The sequence below is a fragment of the Ceratotherium simum genome, chromosome 25, assembly GCF_057802395.1.
Source record: "Ceratotherium simum simum isolate JZ-2026a chromosome 25, ASM5780239v1, whole genome shotgun sequence".
Taxonomy (NCBI): Eukaryota; Metazoa; Chordata; class Mammalia; order Perissodactyla; family Rhinocerotidae; genus Ceratotherium; species Ceratotherium simum.
Window position 1 is genome coordinate 24,330,028 of NC_141924.1, and position 21,097 is coordinate 24,351,124.

Consider the following 21,097-nt stretch of genomic DNA (forward strand, 5'->3'; position numbering starts at 1 on the left):
TTTTTTTACAAAAAAAGAAAAAGTAACAGAAAGAGAAGAGAAAGCAGCTATGGCCATCTTAAATTAACAAATTAACCCCAAATCTTAACAATATAACACAATGAAAGTAAACCCAGGTGGTTCTCCATGGAGCTCTCCTCCAAATGGTGACTCAGGGATCAAAGGTTCTTTCCTCTTCTTGCTCTGCCATCTCAACACATGACTGCCTATAAGTCATGGCAAGTTTGGCCAAAGGTGAAGAAATGGAACAAGGAAAAGTCACACCCTCTCTCAGTTGCCTCAGAGGGAATGTGACACATCACTTCTGCTCGTGTTCCTTAATCTAGAATTAATCTCATGACACTGTCCAGATGCATAGGACTGAGAAAGGTAGAGGAGCACATGGATATTCAGGGACTCATTCAGGGACGGGTCCTTAGTCTCATCCTCACCCAATGTAAACATATTTTAATAGATTCTGTTTATATCTAGATAAGAATATAGCTTCCTGATGAACATTCTTGGAAGATAACAATGAGGTTCACCAGAAAACAATGAGCAAACCCCCCCTTTTTTTTTTTTGCTGAGGAAGATTGGCCCTGAGCTAACATCCGTTGCCAATCTTCCTCTTTTTGCTGAGGAGGATTAGCCCTGAGCTAACATCTGTGCCCATCTTCCTCTATTTTGTGTGTGGGACGCCTCCACAGCATGGCGTGATGAGCGATGCGTACATCCATGCCCGGCATCTGAACTGGCAAAGCCCTGGCCACCAAAGTGGAGCATGTGAACTTAACCACTACACCACCAGGCTGGCCCCTAAACCTATTATATATAGCCCTTAGATATACATCAGTAAAATGCAGCAATCCTCGACAAAAAATGACTTAGGTTTTGGATTAGTTGATTTAAAGCCACTTTTTCTAGCAGTAGTTAGTAGTTAGCAGGGTCATGTCTCTACAACAGCCACTCCCACTCCAAAGACTAATATACTCTTTTTCTGGTGGCCCTCATAAGCATCTAGATTATTAGGAAGGGTTCATTAGAAAACTGCAGTACAAGGAATAGCCCTGTGCTTCCTCCTTTAATTATAATTATTATTAGTTTTTTGGTGAGGAAGATTAGCCCTGAGCTAACGTCTATTGCCAATCCTCCTCTTTTTGCTGAGGAAGATTGTCCCTGAGCTAACATCCATGCCAATTCTTCTCTATTTTTTTTTTGTATGTGGGTCACTGCCACTGCATGGCTTGATGAGCAGTGTGTATGTCCGTGCCCAGGATCCGAACCTGTGAACCCTGGGCCACCAAAGCAGAGCACGCAAACTTAACCACTACACCACCGGGCTGGCCCCTATAATTATTTTTTAAATTTTGAAATAATTTCAAATTTACAGAGAAGATGTAAGAATCGTACAGACATACTTCATCCAGAGTTACCAGGTTTTAACATTTTGCCACCATTGCTTTAATAGTTTCTCTTTTATCTATCCGTCTGTCTATCTATCTATTCATCCATCCATCCATCCATCTATATAATTGGAACCATTTGAGAGTAATCTGCTGGCTTACATCATTTCACCCCTAAATACTTCAGATGCATTTCTTTTTTTGTGTGTGTGAGGAAAATCAGCCCTGCACCAACATCCAATGCTAGTCCCCCTCTTTTTTGCTAAGGAAGATTGGCCCCTGGGCTAACATCCGTGCCCAGCTTCCTCTGCTTTATATGGGATGCTGCCACAGCACGGCCTGACAAGTGGTGTGTCAGTGCGCGCCCGGGATCCGAACCTGTGAACCTCAGGCGCAGTGTGTGCACTTAACTGCTTGCACCACTGGGCTGGTCCCTTCAGATGCATTTCTTAAGAATAAAGATGATTCTCTTACATAAGCATAGTACAATTATCAAAACCAGAAAATTTAGCTTTGATAATCTAATCTACAATCCACATTCAAGATTTGCCAATTATCCTGTTAATGTCATTTATTCTAATACCTTTTTCTCTGGTCCACATCCAATCCAGGATGACACGTTGCATTTAGTGGTCATGTCTCTTTAGTTCTCTTTGCTCTATAAGTTTCTCAGTCTTTGTCTTTCATGACATTGACATTTTTGAAGAGTACAGGCCAGCTATTTTGTAAAATTTCCCTCAGTTTGGGTTTGTCTGATGTTTCGTCATGATTAGATTCAGGCTGAGCAACTAGGGAGGGCAGGCTATACTATATAAGTGATGTATTCCTCTCAGTGCATCCCTCAGGAGGCATTTGTTGTTAATTTACACCATTACTGTTGAGGTTAACTTTGATCACTTGGTTTAAGGTGGTGCCTATCAAGTTTCTTCACTGTAAAGTTATTTTTCCCTTTGTAATTAATAAGTAATTTGTGGAGAGATACTTTTGAGACTATGTAAATGCCCTGTTTCTGAAAAATCTTGCACCCCCTCATTTTCACATCCATTGATGATTCTTGCCTGAGTCAATGACCACGATGATGGTTGCAATATGGCTAAATCCTTGTTCCTTCTACATTTTTTCAGTTGGCCATTCTACTCTAAGAATGAGCTTTTCTTTCTTATTTATTATCTGTATAGACTCTGGATTCTGGGTTGTAATGCAGTGCTGTTATTTTGATACTCAAGTTATTCAGTGAGAGCTCCTTCAAGCTGGCTCCTGTATTCTTTTTTTCTTTTTTTTTCCTGAGGAAGATTCACGCAGAGCTAACATCTGTGCCAATCTTCCTCTATTTTGTATGTGGTTCGCCACCACAGCATGGCTGCCAACAAGTGGTGTAGGTCCGTGCCCAGGAACCGAACCCGGGCCATGAAAGCAGAGCTCACCAAACTTCACCACTAGGCTTCGGGGCTGGCCCAAGCTGGTTCCTGTATTCTTTTAACATGTCCCATCAATTTTTGAGCACATCCTTACTTTCTGATGCTAGATATTCCTGGCTTATTTGTTCTTTTCATGTCCTAGTCCTGGAATCAGTCATTTCTCCATGAATCCCTGGTTCCTTTTACAGAGTAATAGTATTTAGGAACCAAATGCCAGGCATTCCCTAATCCTTTCTTAAGGAAGGGCTCACATCATTGAACCTACTTATTTTGGGCATTCTGAATTGCAGAAGTGAATTAGGTCCCATTTGCTCAGGCTGAGAAAGCGTTTACGTCCTTTATGTTATCTGTAAGGATCGTAAGTTCTACAAGGGTCTGTTTTGCTCATCAGTGGATTCGCAGCACCTAGAGTGCCAGACATGCGTATAGAAAGTGTTCTATAAATATTTGTTAAATGATTCACATGCTGCCAAGCCTGTCTCAGAGAAACCTATTTGAGATATGGTTCCAATTCTAAGTTCAAGGGTCACTAAAGAGCAGTGACATTGTTTGCCTTCATTTGTTGTAGCCACTTGTCATGCTACAGATTAGTAGCTTAAAATAGACTTACATATCTTACCTTTTACCTTGATGTTTTATATTGTATTAGAAACTTTTAGGAGCCAAGAGTTTAGTCTACAAAAATGTTTCAGTGTCTCTTTTTCAAGACTCTTGTTTTCTAGATTTTCTAAATAGCTAGGAAGTGATTTTAGTAAATGTCGTTCCTTTTACTGAGGCTGAAGCAGTACTAACAGTCTTTAAAGACAGAGGTGTTAATTCACAATGAATGGTTGAGTATTTCATGCTTCTTTTCTTTGATAAAACTGGGATTATAGTCATTCTATCAGGAAAAAAAGAAACCACACTAGTGACTTTAACAGAATGTTTGATATGGGAATTGGTTAAACGGGCACTGGAGAACTGGAAAGGCACGGAGAGAACACTGAAGTCACACAGGTAATAACTACAGAAAGCAGTCACCACCCGTCGTGCTGGAGGAACAAACAGAAGAGGTCGGGATTATTAGAATTTAGCAGCTGAGAGGAGGGGCAAAACCTGTGGAACTGGGACCCAAACTTGTGAAAAGCCGCTGCCTGGCTGCTGCTGATGTCTGTGAGGGGCCTCAATGAGGCTGATTCTGGAAATGCTAGAAAGAACTGGGGATAAGAATCAACCGTGCTGCTGGAGTGAAGAGAGTCAGGATATGAAGGATTCTGACAGGAACAGCAGCAAAGTCCTGTCTCCCTCCTCCTGCCCTCCAGTCTCTTCTAGCACCCCTATTGGTGGAACCTACAATAGTTTTTTGCTTGTCTCAGCCCTAGTGCCACAGTGTATAGAGGAGTGGGTTTAGAGCCACGAGACAAGCACTTAGTAACCAGCACAGCACTTGTAGAAGCTCTGTTTTAAAGCAATCTATTATATCGATACATTTAGACTCTGAAATACGCTATAGACAGAACATTTGAATGCCTGCTTGATGGATTTGATGCATATATAAACTCAATTCTTTATATTCAGCTTTTGTTAAAGTTCTATGTCCAGATTTATATGGTTAATTTTTAAAATACTATTAAAATATAGAGCTATCTTAGTGTGAAGGAAATAAATATAAAGAATCTGAATAACTCAGGTAAATTTGAAACAGAGGTAGATTTCTGATCTCTGGTTTGAGAAACAAATCATAAAGTTAGTGAATGTAGTTTGATCTTTTCTTGGCAGAAACCTAGTAAACTTAGAGATCTGCTTTTTAAGCCACTGAAAGATGAGAAGATGAAAATTAGGAGGGGATAGAGGAGAAGCTGTTATATACAAGTCAATTGACAGCTAAAAGGAGGGACAGATAATAGATAATAAAGGGAAGAACTAGAATAAAAAACCGATAAACTAAAAATATACAGCTGGCTCCAGCCCCACTTAGGATTAAATGACTTTACATGGTACGTGGTTACATATATTTTGTTTATCTCACACACACACACACACACACACACACACACATACACACACTTTAAAGGGGGTGCAGAGAGAGAGGGAGAGGGAGAATACCTTAGCTGTCAAGATACATTGTCCTGACAGTGTCCATCTATCAAAATCAGAAATGCATGTACCCTTTGGTCCAGTCATCTCACTTCTGGAAATTTATCTCACATTTATACCACATGTGTAAAACAATGTATGTACAAGATGATTCATTGTGGTATTACTTATAACTACAACAGATTGGAAACAATGCAGTAAGTCTACCAATAGGGTTAAATAAATTATGGTCCAGCCATACATGGAATGCTATGCAATTGTGAATAGATAGATAGATAGATAGATAGATAGATAGATAGATAGATAGATAGATGTAGATAGATAAAACAGGAAACTTTTGTACTGATGTAGAAAGATCTCCAAAATACTGTTCAATGAAAAAGTAAGACATACATAGAATATAGTACCATCTGTGTAAAATAAGGATAATATTGTGTGTGTGTGTGTGTATGTGTGTGTGGCATCTCTGGAAAGATACACATACAAAAACTAATAACATTGTTTGCCTGCGAGGTGAAGAATTGGATAGCTGGAGGTCAGGGGCGAGAGGGAAACTTTTCATTGTATCTTCTTTAATATATTTAAACTTTCGAACCAGGTATATATACATGTATTACTCGTTCAAATCTTTAATATAAAAAAAAGGAAACCAAAAAAAAATTATTACCCTGATGTTTCTGGATATTGCAGGATTTACTATATGAAAGTTAGTAATGTAAATGGCTCCTACTGTAATGAAAGAGTTATGTTGTCAATAGAAAGTAAATTATCCTAAACTGATTTAAAAACTTTGATAATCAAATTATAATTGAAATAATGAGCAAAAATTAAGGCTGCTTATTTCCTATTTACCGATTTTTTTTATCACTCTAGCTTTATGTTCATTTTATGATATGAGCATAATGATTGAAGTCTAAAAGCATTTTCAATTCAGCATGCAATAACAGCAACTCGACATTTTAAGTGTTATTTACAAGTGACTCGACGTGGTCAAGTTCTCCGATAGTGGAAAATATTACAAACTACAGTGAGTTCCACAGCGACATCTAGTGCGCCCTTTTGGTAAAATTGTTTGGACTCGGATATTATTTCTGAGATAGTAGCTTGGGGCCATATGACTAGGCACTATTTTTAAAGTCCTGAAGTAAACAGCCTAACCAAAGCCTGCTTATTAATCCTTATTATGATTTTTTTTAGATTACAGTACAAAATGTGATAGTGTTTGGGGTTCTCACTGTACATGTTTTAGCTGGATTACAATTTACTGGAGCAGTTACTGCAGTCTAAAGATAGTTATGTTTGGGTGCTTTAAAAATTTACTGTAGAGGGCCGGCCCCGTGGCTTAGCGGTTAGGTGCGCGTGCTCTGCTGCTGGCGGCCTGGGTTCGGATCCCAGGCGTGCACCGACGTACCGCTTGTCTGGCCATGCTGAGGCTGCGTCCCACATACAGCAACTAGAAGGATGTGCAGCTATGACATACAACTATCTACAGGGGCTTTGGGGGAAAGAATAAATAAATAAAATTAAAAAAAAAAAATTTACTGTAGAGCCAGCCCTGATGGCCTAGTGGTTAAAGTTTGGCACGCTCCACTTGGGTGGCCCGGGTTCAGTTCCTGGGCGTGGAACCACACCACTTGTCTGTCAGTAGCCATGCTGTGGTGGCGGCTCACACAGAAGAACCAGAAGGACCTACAACTAGAATATACAACTATGTACTGGGGCTTTGGGGAGAGGAAAACACAAAAGAGAGGAAGATTGGCAACAGGTGTTAGCTCAGGGTGAATCTTTGCCAGAAAAAAAAAAATTTACTGTAAAATTTACATAGTTTATGATGAGAAAAAAATTGAGAAAGTTTGACTTCATCTGTAAATTTTTAAATTATTAAGAACTCTTCAATTCAAAGCTGCCAAAATCAGGGTATTATAATATGAAAATGGTATAGAAGGGACCTCTGTATACAAAATTCTATCTAGAATATTGGAAAGTTAGAAATCATCTGAGTGAAAATATCAGATAGTAACAGGCAATAATAGGTGTATGCCTTGGCACTACTAACAGACATGCCCTTTAGTCTGGTAAAAATGCCCAAATAGCTTCAAACGGCCTCGTTTACAAAAACAAAACAATCCCTAAGTGAATACTTATGATAATGCCATATAACTTCTTTTCTATTATATCTATTTGGAATAGTCTTAAGCAAAGTGTCACTATTACTATGATACCTGAAAAAAATACCTTAGTGTTATGACTCCAACCCAATTTAACTGAACAAACCTCACTTGAAGCCCTTCTGGCCCTTTCACCAAAGAAAAAATTGACTTGTTCTGTTACCTGATAATGGGAACCCTCATTCCATTAATCAGAGCTACCCACCAAATGCTCACTTAACTCGGAGTAGAATCTGAATGTTTGGAGTTAATTAGTTGTGCCTGGTTTGACATTCTTTTGTTGTTATCACAAGTAAGAATATAAACACTTGGGTCAGAGCTGGATTCAGAATTTCAGTCTCAGTTACTGCGTTGTTTCACATACTATGGCAAAGTTAATCTATTTTTTTCATTTTCCACTCGACTTTGAAATTTTTAGGATGCATACAGGGTCTCATATTACTTTTATATATAAGACATCCACATCTATTATTGAAAGAATTTAATAAAATGTGGCTAAAGCTATGTATACCTGTATAAAATTCATGTTTTTACATTTTGAAGCACCCCTCCACTCCCCTTCACATTGCATTTGTGATAAAGGAACATGAGATAGGGATGGGCTACCAACAAGAGAAGTTGGAGAGATTCAAGTTGGGTTTCCAAGGACTGATGTACATCTTTGTATTAGCTCATGAGAATCCTCTGGCAGCAAATTGTGGTGTTTTCTTGATTCTCTCTGATTGACATTTTAAAGTCATAGGCTCTCTTTTCCGTAATTATCAGTCTGTTTCCCAAATAGAATATCAAGGCTCTGTTTGAATTTTTTTTTTTTTAATTTCAGATGTACATCATTATATTTCGACTTCTCTATAAACTACATCGTGTTCACCACCAAAAGTTTAGTTGCTGTCTGTCACCGTACACCTGTGCCCCTTTACCCCCTTTGCCTCCCCCCGCCCTCCTTCCCCTCTGGTAACCACCAAGCTATTCTCTGTATCTGTATGTTTATCTTCCACATATGAGTGAAATCATACGGTATTTGTCTTTCTCCATCTGACTTATTTTGCTTAGCATAATACCCTCAAGGCCTATCCATGTTGTTGCGAAAAGCAAGATTTCATCTTTTTTATGGCTGAGTAGCATTCCATTGTATATATAATATATATATCACATTTTCTTTATCCGTCATGGGCACTTAGATTGTTTCCAAGTCTTGGCTATTGTGAATAATGCAGTGAACACAGGGGTGCCTATATCTTTTCAAATTCGTGTTTTGGTGTTCTTTGGCTAAATACCCAGAAGTAGAATAGCTAGATCATATGGTAGTTCTATTTTTGATTTTTTGTGTGTGTGTGAGGAAGATCAGCCCTGAGCCAACATCTGATGCCAATCCTCCTCTTTTGCTGAGGAAGATTGGCCCTGAGCTAACATCCATGCCCATCTTCCTCTACTTTATATGGGACGCCGCCACAGCATGACTTGACAAGCAGTGCGTCGGTGCACACCCCGGACCCGAACCGGCGAACCCTGCGCTGCCACAGCAGAGCACGCGCACTTAACTGCTTGTGCCACCACGCTGGCCCCTCTATTTTTAATTTTTTGAGGAATCTCCATACTGTTTTCCAGAGTGGCTGCACCAATTTACATTCCCATCAGCAGTGTATGAGGGTTTTTTCTCCATATCCTCTGCAACACTTATTTCTTGTCTTTTTAATAATAGCCATTCTGATGTGTGTGAGGTGACATCTTATTGTGGTTTTCATTAGTTAATTAGTTATGTTGAATATCTTTTCACATGCCTGTTGGCCATCTGTATATCTTCTTTGGAAAAATGTCTGTTTAGATTCTCATATGGTGTAAGATAATGTTCTATTTTCATTCTTTTGCATGTGGCACACCAGTTTTCCCAACACCATTTACTGAAGAGACTTTCCTTTCTCCATTGTATGTTCTTGTCTCCTTTGTCAAAAATTAGCTGACCATAAATGTGTGGGTTTATTTCTGGGCTTTCAATTCTGTTCCATTGATCTGTGTGTCTGTTTTTCTGCCAGTACCATGCTGTTTTGATTACTACAGTTTTGTAGTATATTTTGAAATCAGGGAGTGTGATACCTCCAGCTTTGTTTTTTTCTCAGGATTCCTTTGCCTATTTGGGGTCTTTTTGCTCATCTTTAAATTGGGTTATTTGGGAGTTTTAAAAATATAGTCTGGATATTAACTTATTAGATATATGATTTGCAAACATTTTCTCCCATTCTGTAGGTTGCATTTTCACTCTGTTGATTGTATCCTTTGATGCATAGAAATTTTAAAGGTTGATGTAGTCCCGTTTGTATATTTTTGCTTTTGTTGCTTATGCTTTTGGTGTCATTTCCAAGAAATCATTGCCAAATCCAATGTCATGAAGCTTTTCCCTTATGTTTTCTTCTAGTTTTATAGTTTTAAATCTTATGTGTAAGTCTTTGAGTTAATTTTTGTACATGGTGTAAGGTAAGGGTCCAACTTCATTCTTTTGCATGTGCATATCCAGTTTTCCCAACACTATTTGAAGAGACTGTCCTTTCACCATTGAGTGGCCTTGGCACCCTTGTTGATCATTTGACCATATATGTGAGGGTTTATTTTTGTTTTTCTATTCTATTCCGTTGATCCACATCTGTCTTTTATGCCAGTACCCTACTGTTTTAATTATTGCAGCTTTGTAATACGTTTTGAAATCAGGAAGTGTGAGACCTCCAACTTTGTTCTGTTTCAAGATTGTGTTGGCTATTCAGGGTCAGATAGAACTGACTTTTGACAAACCAAGTATATAACATTTACAATACCTAAAATCACTTTCTCATGTTTGTGATCTCTACCACTTTTTACCTGATGTTGGAAACCATTTTGGACTTTTTAAAAACAATTATGAGCTGTATCATAAAGGTTCATACAAGAATTATACAATTTCATGACCATAAAACCACCACCTTGGTCAAGAAATACAATACTGCTCCCAGTTACTTCCCTGTTCACGCGTCCTCTCCTGATCACAACCCCCTCCTAGAATCTTGATTCAGTTTTCACATTTAGGTCAATGATCCACCTCAGTGTAATTTTTGTGCATAGTGTGAGTTAGGCGTCAAGGTTACTTTCTTTTCCTCTATAGAGATCTAATTTCTCCAGCACCACTTAAAAAAAACCCATCCTTTCACTCACAGAATTGCATGGAACAAGTTGAGAAGTGATTCATTTATTTCTGTTCTCTGGGAGTGCAAGATTGATATGTCTTCCTTATATTTTTTGATAGAATCTATTGTGGAGTGTTCTTTGTGTGAAGTTTTTTTTTAAAATAATTTATTTATTTTCCCCCAGAGCCCCAGTAGATAGTTGTATGTCATAGTTGCACATCCTTCTAGTTGCTGTATGTGGGACGCTGCCTCAGCGTGGCCGGACAAGCGGTGCGTCGGTGCGCGCCCGGGATCTGAACCCAGGCCGCCAGCAGCAGAGCATGCGCACTTAACCGCTAAGCCATGGGGCCGGCCCTGTGTGAAGTTTTAAATTACATATTCAATTTATTTGATATAGTACTATTATTTTTTAAGTTAATTTTGGCAAGTTGACTTGTACCAATTATTGTCTCTTGGCTCCAAACACACACCTTTACCTATTCTGCTTTATGATGCTGAGGTTGGTCTGTAACCACATTTCTGCTTTGCAGGCTGGTTCCGTTAGGCTCTGCTAACAGTAGACACTAGGGAAAGACCGAGAGGCTAGAGATAGGAGAGGACACTTGCTCCTTCCTGTGGATATCTTCTTGCAGTTCTTGTGAGCTTCAACCCAGTGATGCCTCTTCTCTATGGTGGCTGCAGTTTCCTCCTGTGTCAGTAGCTGAATCCAGCGTGCAGTTTCTTTGTGCCCCCCTCACCCTTCAGCATCCCCTCTTTAGTGGTCCGAATTTCGGCTCCAAGGGTTCCTGCTCCAAGCTTCTAAGTTTTAAAAATTCCAGCCTCTTTGTTCTCTTGGCTCTAGGTTTTATAGCTGCTGCAGTTGCTATGTCTATGATACCTTAAAATTCTGTTACTCTTTTCAGTTACCTAGTTAATAACTGTATGACTTTAATAAAATTACTTCCGTTCAAACAGCTGGTGTCTGCCTCCTGATTAGAATCTGATATACTGACAAAGGACTAGTATCCAGAAGATATAAAGAACTTCTACAAATCAGTATGAAAGACAGACAACTGGCACATAAAGAAACCCTATGATGCAACAGACAGAAATACATTTATACGCATGCACCAAAGGACACATACAGAAATGTTCATAGCAGCATTTTTAGTAATAGCCAAAACCTTGAAACTTACCCAAATGCCCATTAAAAGTTAAATGGCTAAATTATGCTATATCCACACAATGAAATACAATATAGCAATGACATTGAACAATCTACCACTATATGTATCGATTAATCTCATGTTACTTGAAAGCCACTCAAAGGAGTACATAATATATGATTTTATTTAGAAAGCACAACAACAGGGAAAAAAATCCATGGTATTATGTTAGCACAGTGCTTCCTCTAGGTGGGAGATTAGAGAGGGATAGAAGCTAGAAGGCAGATGAGAGCCTTTGGGGGAACTGGTAGTTTCTTGATCTGTGTGCTGGCTATATGGTCTCATTTTAGAAACAAACACCCCTCCTTGACATACTGCCATCTCTTGAGCTACTGCTCTATTCTCTTAAGTGAGTCTACACTTCTGCCATAACACTGAAATTATTCTCACCAAATTCACCTGATTCTAAATTTAGTAGACATATTTTCTCTGTCCACATTTTCCTCAGCATTTAAAATGCTCTCTTCAATGACACTGAATCTCCTGGTCTTCCTTCATTACCCACCCCTTAAACACTGAGATTCATCCTTAGCCCTTTCTCACTTCCAAACCTATGGATAATCTTATATATTCCCATCACTTGGAATATATCGATTTGCTATGGACTCCCAACTATGTCTAGTTTCTCTCCTAAGCTTCCGATTGCTAACCTGTCAATAAATGATCTCCATTTGGATTTATTCATAGTATCTGAGTGCTTACTATGTGTCAAATACTGTGTTAGGTCCTAGAACTTCTCACAGGGGTTATCAAACTTGATGTATTCAAACCCAAAGTGTTTCTTCTTTCCCCCATATTTAGTCTTCCTTTAGAACTCTCTCAGTGACAGGCACCACCTTCTACTAGGCCAACCAAGTGAAAAACCTCTAGGTAATCTTTTACTTATCCCTCTGTGACCATTTCTTATTAATCAAGTCTGTTGAATTTACCTCTGGAAGATAACTCAAACCTATCTGTCTCTCCAGTCTCATTGCTATTCATTCATACTTAATTTTATATATAATCAATCTTTTGAATAAACACATAGACTGAACACTCCAAAGAAATGTCTGTATGAGTTCCAAATCAATGCTTAACATTGTTTCCAAACGGTATAGCATGGCCAAATTAAATACCTACATAACCCCTCAGATTGAGTAGCCAAACTACAGGATGAGCTCCAATCATTCCCACCTCCTGGGATTCACATTCTTGTGTAGTTCCCTCCCCATTTTACCAGAGTTGATCTGTAAGATCAAGAGAATATGGCAAAAGTAATGGTTTATCATATCCAAGATTAGGTTATGTAAATGCTGTGGCTTCAACTGTGAGTGTGCTTTCTCTCTTGGACTACTCTGGGAGAAGCCAGCTGCCATGTCATGAGATAACCTATGATGTCTCCTGCCAACAGCCAGTAAGGAACTGCAGCCTGCCAACTATGCTGCAAGGTTGGAAGCAGATTCTGCCACAGTTGAGCCTTCAGATGATACTGCAGCCTTGGCCACTCTCTGATTTCTTACACATAGAAGCTGCAATAATTGTTTCAAGCTGCTAAGGTTTGAAGCTACATAGCAATAAATTATTTCTTCTTCCAATCAAACCATAAGCTGTGATAGACTACAATTTCTGTCATTAGGACAAAATAAAACAAGAACATTTTTCACTGCTTTGCAATTTCAAATTATTCACTTTATCACAAGCTCAATGTGTTAAATTCTGGACAATCAAGTCAGTAGTGGTCTAGTATAAAGAGCATTTGATTAGGATTGCATTTTCACAATCAGCTTTGATTTATTCCAAACAAGCTCTGACAGATTTGTGGTTCTTTGACTTACAAGGGTTAAACATTACTAATTTCTCTCAATAAGATAAAGAACGATTAATAACAATATTTAAACTGCTAATAAGTCTATACTGCTATTAGTTTATGGAATGGTCAAACGTATTCTCTGTTTTTTTTAAAACTGCTTCCCCAAAAGAACACCCAAGACAAGTTCCGAGATATTTCTAAAACTGCATCCATGCACTGCCAAACATTATACCTGGCACAGAGGCAGCAAATAAATATTTGTTGCAGTGAGTGATAAAACTTTATAAGCAATCAGTTTCAAAGGACTGTGAATATAGCACAAATGTCATCAAATGTCAGTCTGACTAATGATTCTACACCAGAACATAACAGAATCCCAGAGTCCCCCTGCACTCAAAACTCCATGTCTCCTCCTCTATTTTCTTCCCGAATCTTTGGTGGGAAGATGGTATGTGCACCCTGAGAAGCTCTCAGTAGCTGCCAATTCAAGATGACAGATTAACCACATGTGTTTATAGTCTCATCCTGTTGAGGTTATTACTGAAAAGAGAATTAAAAGATGTTTAACACAATGACAGAGAATGGAAGTGAGACATCAAAAGAATATATTTTGAAGAAGTGTATGGAGAAAACATTAAGATGTAAAATGAATTAACAAAGTTAAAGAAGGCTCAAACTTAAATGGCTACAGAGAAAGATTAAATCTGGAAGTGAACCTTAAAGAACCCCTAAGAGGTTTGGAACTTAGAGGCACCACCAATGTTGTAGAAGGAGCAAGGCTGAACTGGTATAGAGTTTGTATATAGTGTTGGTCTTTTAGGTCCTCTCTGCCATATCATACGCAACCCGACTCATCATTGCAAACTTGGGCAAGTTTCTTAACTTCTCCAAGCACCAATTTCCTCATTTGTAATGAGAGACTAAGGAAATACCAACTTCATAGGATTATCATGAGGATTACGTGAGTCAATACATATCAAGTGCAAAGAACAGTATCTAGCACATTTATTGCATGATAAGCATGCAATAAAGCACAGCTTACTGTTATTTTAAGCTTTTGATGCTATTTGCTTTCTAATTAATTGTAGTGTATATATTAATCTGAGAATCACTAATTTAAATAAAATCATCTTTGGGGGACACATAAATGAAGAAGAGATAAAGGCACTTGCATCTTGTGAACACAGCTCTCTGGTGAATATATCACAGCAATATCTTTGCTTAGTTTCAAAGCAAGACTAAAATTCATGACTGTCACAGATATGTACTAAGACAGTAAAACCAGAGGAAAAAAAAGAAATGGAGACTGAAAAGAAGTAGTTACTATATTGTAGAGTGGGAGAGGTGCCTCTGAGAGCTTCCCTGGGTCATTGTGCAAGTATAATGGCCTTACATTGTTTACTATGAGCAAACGAGGAGCTCATCACGTTACTACAATGATTAGAAGCAAAACAAAGGAACAGACTGAAATGAGAACTAAATCTCAACAATGCATAAATATCACATAAGAAATGTTATCTGGAAATCTTATAGTTTTGTGTTATCTGAAAAGCATTTATTGCAATGACAAAACTAGAGGTTAATTACTTTTTTATTATTGAATTATATTGTGAAGTCTACATCTACAATTTAATCAGGAAGAAATGCTTTGCATTTACATCAAGGACACATTTATTCTAGTGGAATAAAACAGACACAGACAGAAGACCAAGTACACATTAAAAAAAAAACTGACTACATGTTTTACCTGGTCCTACTTTTGCTGTTTTGGACCATACCTTTCCTATTAGAAAACTGATCTTACATACATATTAAGTCTGAGTATCTTCCCACATTTTTAAACATTAAATGCAGCTTCTCACAATTCCTAATTACAAAAAACTGAAAATAATATGGGAAACAAAGTTTAAAAACAAAGAAATTAAAAGTAGACTATTACCTTATACTGGAAAAGTTGAGTAAAACGTGCCCCCTCTGTGGCTCACCTCAAAGAAACACTTTTACTCAGAGAGGGACGCATTTTTGACCTAAGAGTAAGTTTCCCACTCCCCCTGCAAGACCAGACCTATAATGTTTCTGGTCAATTGCAAAGTAAGTGAAAAATGTCTACAAAATATCTAATAGCTAAATATCAGAATAGGGCTAATTCAACTAAAAATTGTGTGCTGGTCTAAACATACATCTTCAGCTTTTTCCTTTTTAAAAAGTATCTTTTTATTTCAGATGACATGTAAAAATAACTTACATTTTTAGTGTGTTTTATGGTCAATGACTGTAAAGCTGAAACTCAAATGAGTAAATTTAAAATTTTTGTTTTACTTGATTCTATTGAAATTTTGATTACCTACTACTTTACTTAACCAAGTTATACATGAGGTAAGTTTTAGCTAAAAAAATAAATCAGCCACAAAGATAAAGTTAACCATTTCAAGAGTACACAAAAATCATAATGCCCACCTCATATTCAGAGTTTACAAATTTATGTATTAACTACTATGTATCTAAGAAAAGTTGACTATGTAATTTAAAAGCAAATACTTTTTGCACTTTTAAATCAAATTATGTTAGGAAATAGAGGGCAAAAAAACTTGGCAAAATTTGTTTTTGGTAACAGAAGACAATGCAAGAATGAATCCAAATGGAACCTAAGATGGGTGTTGGACGTTTCTAACTTCTAAACAGACACACACTTATTTCTCTAAAAAAAATTTTGGTAGCAAATTGGATTGACAGAATAAATGTTTTTCTGTAAATAAAAAGTACAAGTTTCCAATTATAGCCTTATAGCTAGCTAAACAGCTTTTAAAAACATATATAGCCAGCTCACAGTTCTTGAAAACATGAACATGTTGCACTAAAAGATCCCTGCTAGAAATCAACTGTATTTAAATGGGTCTTACTGAAGTAGGACGTTCATGATACTAGAAATCTTTTTAAAAAGTACAATAGGGCTACAATAATAACATTACTATTAATAAAAGTAACAGAAGAGATTATTGCTGTACTTTTTGCCATAAACACCATCAAACTTTGTTTCAGTTACAAAAAGTACAACCCCAAGTTACTTTTTCTCTTACCCAATTTCATGTTTCACATCTCTAAAGTTTTTATTCAGCATAGAATTCTTAAAATCTTTTCTGTAAGAATTCAAAGTATTTAAATGTGTAGCTTCACATTATACTATCGTGTTCTCCCCTTCTTGTTTCCCAGATACACAAAAACAATATACATTTTTCTCTAAAATGAAGATGTCCACATTAAAAAAATAAAGCCTACAAAAAAGTTCCAGAGCTAAAAAAGATTATTCATATGGCACAGTGATCTCCCACTAGTCCCAAGTCCAAAACATTGAAATGAAGTCCATTTACATATCTTGTTTGCTTTTCAATGGAATACTACGTTTACTGAGGTGAAATCACATTATTTTTAGTTCTTGAGTCAACAAGTATACACAAATGTTTTATACAGTTATTAAAAACAGGAGACCAACTTGAGTGTGCCAAAAAGATATCATTCAGTGGATTTTCCAGAGTCATTAACATATTCCCTGAATGGATTTACTTGGTTGGTTTCCATAGCTTGATAGACCAAAAACAAAAAAGTGGCCACAACAACAAACAGCAAAATTTTTATCCACATGGGAATGGAGCGTCCCTTTTTTGTCTTTTCTGACTTGACATCTGCCGAGGGAACATACTTGGGGACATATTTAGATGAAAAAGATTCCTCCATCCTGAAATCCCTCAGTTCTAATGGCCGGCCTGCAGCCCCTTTGATTGGTCTGCGGCAACTAGCACTGTTGGGAATGAGAGGAAGAAGAGAAAAAGAAATTTTAGATAAAGTCATGATTTAGATAAATAATATAAAATGTCATTACCATTCCTAACTCCAAACACATTCCTTCGGGTAACAGGAGGAAACTGTCACATATAAACAGTGAGATCAGTCAACCTATTTACAACTTGTACATATTTTTCATTTAAAAAGTTAGGTACATATCTTTTATTAGAAAACAATATTCAGAAGATTGATAAATGTTCACTAAACTTGCCTTTTTCTTCTTCTTCTTTTTTTTTGTGAGGAAGATCAGCCCTGAGCTAACATCCCATGCCAATCCTCTTCTTTTTTGCTGAGGAAGATGGGCCCTGGGCTAACATCTGTGCCCATCTCCCTCTACTTTACATGGGATGCCACCAGAGCATGGCTTGACAAGCGGTGTCGGCGTACATCTGGGATCTGAACCTGCGAACCCCGGGCTGCCGAAGTGGAGCGTGCGCACCTAACTGCTGTGCCACTAGGCTGGCCCCTAAACTTGCCTTCTTAAAGGCTTTTCAGAGCTAATATATTCTGGAGATAAAGAGGGAAAAAATAAGGTGTTTTGGTTATGATTCCTTAAGTCAGGAAACAATTCAACAGATATCTAAATACAGTGTTTCTAATTAGAAAAGAAAAACTCCAGGGGGAAAAAATGATTTCCTTCTTACTAGGTTTCCGTTTAGATTTTGAAATAGGAACTAAATACTGTAGGTAAATGATTTATTTACAATCCCTCAGCTTAACAAAGTTAATTTTGAAATGGACAACTTTCAAGAATATGAATTGCTTGAGCCAGCCCTGATGGCCTAGCCGTTCAAGTTTGGCATGCTCTGCTTTGGCGGCCCAGGGTTTGGTTCCTGGGCGTGGAACCACACGACTTGTCTGTCAGTAACCATGCTGTGGCAGTGGCTCACATAGAAGAACCAGAAGAACTTACAACTTTACACAACTATCTACTGGGGCTTTGGGGGCGGAAGGAAGAAAAAAGGAGGAAGATTGGCAACAGATGTTAGGCTTAGGGCGAATTTTCCTCCATAAAAAAACAATATGAATTGGTGGCTTAGAAGAATTAAACTGCTCTCAAAAGAACAGTTTAATTCTGAGAACAGAGGTACAGTAACTTTGTGAAGAATTAAAAATTAAAATTCCCATATACATATAGTATTAAATACTCATGTTGTATACTCTAAATCTATACAATTTTTATGCATCAATTATACCTCAATAAGGTGGGAATAAATAAGTAAATAAATAAAAATGACCTAGTAGAATACACTAATATTTGCTTCATTGTATCTGAATACCTAATTCCTGTTGGTGTAGATGCTTCAAAAGGAAACATTTCCTTAAGAATATCCCTTTCTACTCTTCTTTCCTCTGTCTTTTCTCCCACCTAATAAGAAAGAAAGAAACAAAGAACCACACGTTAAAATTTAGTGTCAATGCGTAATAATTAAAATATAATTTTAAACAGAAGTTTCAGAGAACAGAATGCACTTAAATCTGTCCTAGCTTTTACAACCGCCATTTCTCAATTCATTATCACCTAAGTATCCACACACTTCCAAGACTCTCTTCAAATTTCTTCAATGTGAAGATATGTTAATTTGGAAAGTGGGGGTGGGGGGAAATCACCACACATTCAAATAAGTTAAGAAAACCCCCAACCTCCACCAAATCCTAAAATTCAGTACAGCTGATACGGCAGTATAAAGTTTCCTCAATGGATTTCCCATGCTTTTCATTAACAGTACACTGTTCCTTCCTCTGTTAATAATTTTATGATCACATAAATGATCAAATATAAAATATCAAATTTACATGGATCTTTAAGAAATTTTAGTATGTTTTTAACTAGAGTCAATCCAGTCCTCCTAACTTAAACATAAAATATTTTTTTTAAGAACCTGATTGTTTTGCTGTGTTTACCTTTATGCCCAGATCAAAATAACTTTTGGTAAAGATTCATTAAAATTATATTGCATCATGCAGTTAGTAGTGTAAAGCTTACTTATACAGGAGTTAATCAATTCAAGCCTCATACAAAGTCACTTTCAAGTTCCATTATTTGACTTTTCAGTGAAAGATAATATTATAGCCTCCCCCCTACAGCCCAGTAACACTTGCAACTCACATCCATAGCAAAGAGAACACATTACAAGCAGCACACAAAGGATCACTCCCTTGAAAACTAGAACTTGAAACACAGTAGCGAGAGGATAGTATTAGCATGTCATACTGTATTAGTTACTTTCCATTGTCACTACCAAAAGTATGTCTTTAAAATAATATATGCATATATATACATACACACACACACCCCCCCCCCAATAAAGAAAGTTCTATTCCCTCCCACTCCAAAAAACAAATATAAATATTTCCTCTTTAAAAGATCAATGATAGCATCGATCTAAATTTTAGTCATTTACTTCAGCTCTTGTCAATGGTTTCTTTGGTGTTCTTCTGGGTATGTCTGAGAATTCAGTGATTGGCAGAATAGGAGCTGCGTGCTTGAAATTTCCAGTCACCCTATTGACAACCTGCCAAGATTCAAATTATTCAGACTCAGAATTATCCAAACATAACAAGACATGTAAAAGAAAAGAAAAAAAGATATCCTATTTCTGTAATATTTGAAACTTTCCCTTAATAAACATTGAGGCAAAAGAACCTAGAAATGAGCATATTCAGTGCTTTTACACATGAAACTTTATCATTCTTTAAATATTTTGTGATACTTAGGATTCTTGTACAATGAATTAAATTGATATATATAAACTGGCTATATGGAAAAATTCTAAAATTCAGAATCATATGGGGAAAAGGAGTTTAAAATATAATGTTTAAAAAAAATCTAAACTTGAGGTTTGCCAAAATTTACCACCTCCCCAATTCTAATTAAAGGGTAATTTACAAAGAATACCACTTGTATAGTTTATGAAACATATTTACTAAGGTTTCGTTGCTTGAAGCCATTATAGTTTCAGCTATGGGAGTACTCTCTGAAATTATTGCACCATCTATACGAAAATGTTCTGAAGTTTCCACCTGTTAGTTTGAAAACAAAACAAAAACAATAAATATAAAATAATCACTAAAACCCTACCAATCTGAAAACCCAACGCTAAGCAGTAAGCCTTGCATCACCCTTTTCCTCGGAGTTCTTCTGGACCCTCTTGTAGATTCCCTAGTTAATGCCTGCAGAGGTCCGCCTTTTGAAGATCCACTTGTCCAGTCAGTCTCAGTTATTCCAGCTTGAGAATAGCTCTATTCAAGCATCGACACATTAAAAAGTCATATTCTAACATCAAATACCTTAATAATGGCCATATTAGCATACTGACAAGCCATGAAAAATCTCCAAATGCCAGTGTGCAAACAATGCTATACCCTCAAAATATTTCTAAATTTATTGATTGAACCGATATGTAGGCATCAGAAAACACTTAAAGTATGGTAAAATACACTAAAGAGTCCAACTATAGGAGCTCACAAATTACAATAAAAAAGAAGGGAAAAAAAGCACATCAATTTATCACTGTGGCTCCTTTAGTGACTTACTCTTTGCTATTTGGCTCTAGTATCTCAGCTGCATCTCTTTGGCTGTCTAAACAAAAAGCAGGCTGATCGTGACTTATAAGAAAGTCATTTGTTATGACAAGCCAGTTTCTTTTTAAAATAAAATACAAACTTTTATAATTATTAGTATAGATTAAACATTATAATTTTCATGTGATTAGGATTATTTAAATAGAATCAGTTTAGGGGGGCGGCCCCATGGCGTAGCGGTTAAGTGCGCGTGCTGGGCTGCTGGCAGCAAGGGTTTGGATCCCGGGCGCGCACTGATGCATCGCTTGTCAGGCCATGCTGTGGCGGCGTCCCATATAAAGTGAAGGAAGATAGCCACAGATGTTAGCCCAGGGCCAGTGTTCCTCAGCAAAAAGAGGAGGATTGGCATGGATGTTAGCTCAGAGCTGATCTTCCTCACCAAATAAATAAATAAATAGAATCAGTTTCAATTATAATCCATACACAGCTATCTGAACTTAAAAATTCCCAGGTATCAAACTCTAATTCTTAGAGAGATATTA

General features: G+C 37.2%; 1 protein-coding gene across 4 annotated transcripts in view; it reads right to left on the reverse strand.

Annotated features, from left to right (window-relative positions):
• Positions 1 to 14,763: 14,763 nt before the first annotated feature.
• The window catches only part of TMPO (thymopoietin), a 34,229-nt gene continuing 27,895 nt past the window's right edge, over positions 14,764 to 21,097 (reverse strand). The window contains exons 5-9 of one of the 4 annotated variants that reach the window (XM_004417985.3): positions 20,154 to 20,273; positions 19,959 to 20,054; positions 19,436 to 19,546; positions 18,311 to 18,399; positions 14,764 to 16,986 (exon numbers count right to left, since the gene is read on the reverse strand). In XM_004417985.3, coding sequence (XP_004418042.2) covers positions 16,701 to 16,986; positions 18,311 to 18,399; positions 19,436 to 19,546; positions 19,959 to 20,054; positions 20,154 to 20,273 — 702 coding nt within the window. In that variant the 3' untranslated portion in view covers positions 14,764 to 16,700. The remainder of the gene's footprint in view (positions 16,987 to 18,310; positions 18,400 to 19,435; positions 19,547 to 19,958; positions 20,055 to 20,153; positions 20,274 to 21,097) is intronic. The other 3 variants (XM_014780129.2, XM_014780134.2, XM_004417986.3) reach the window with 3 other exon arrangements.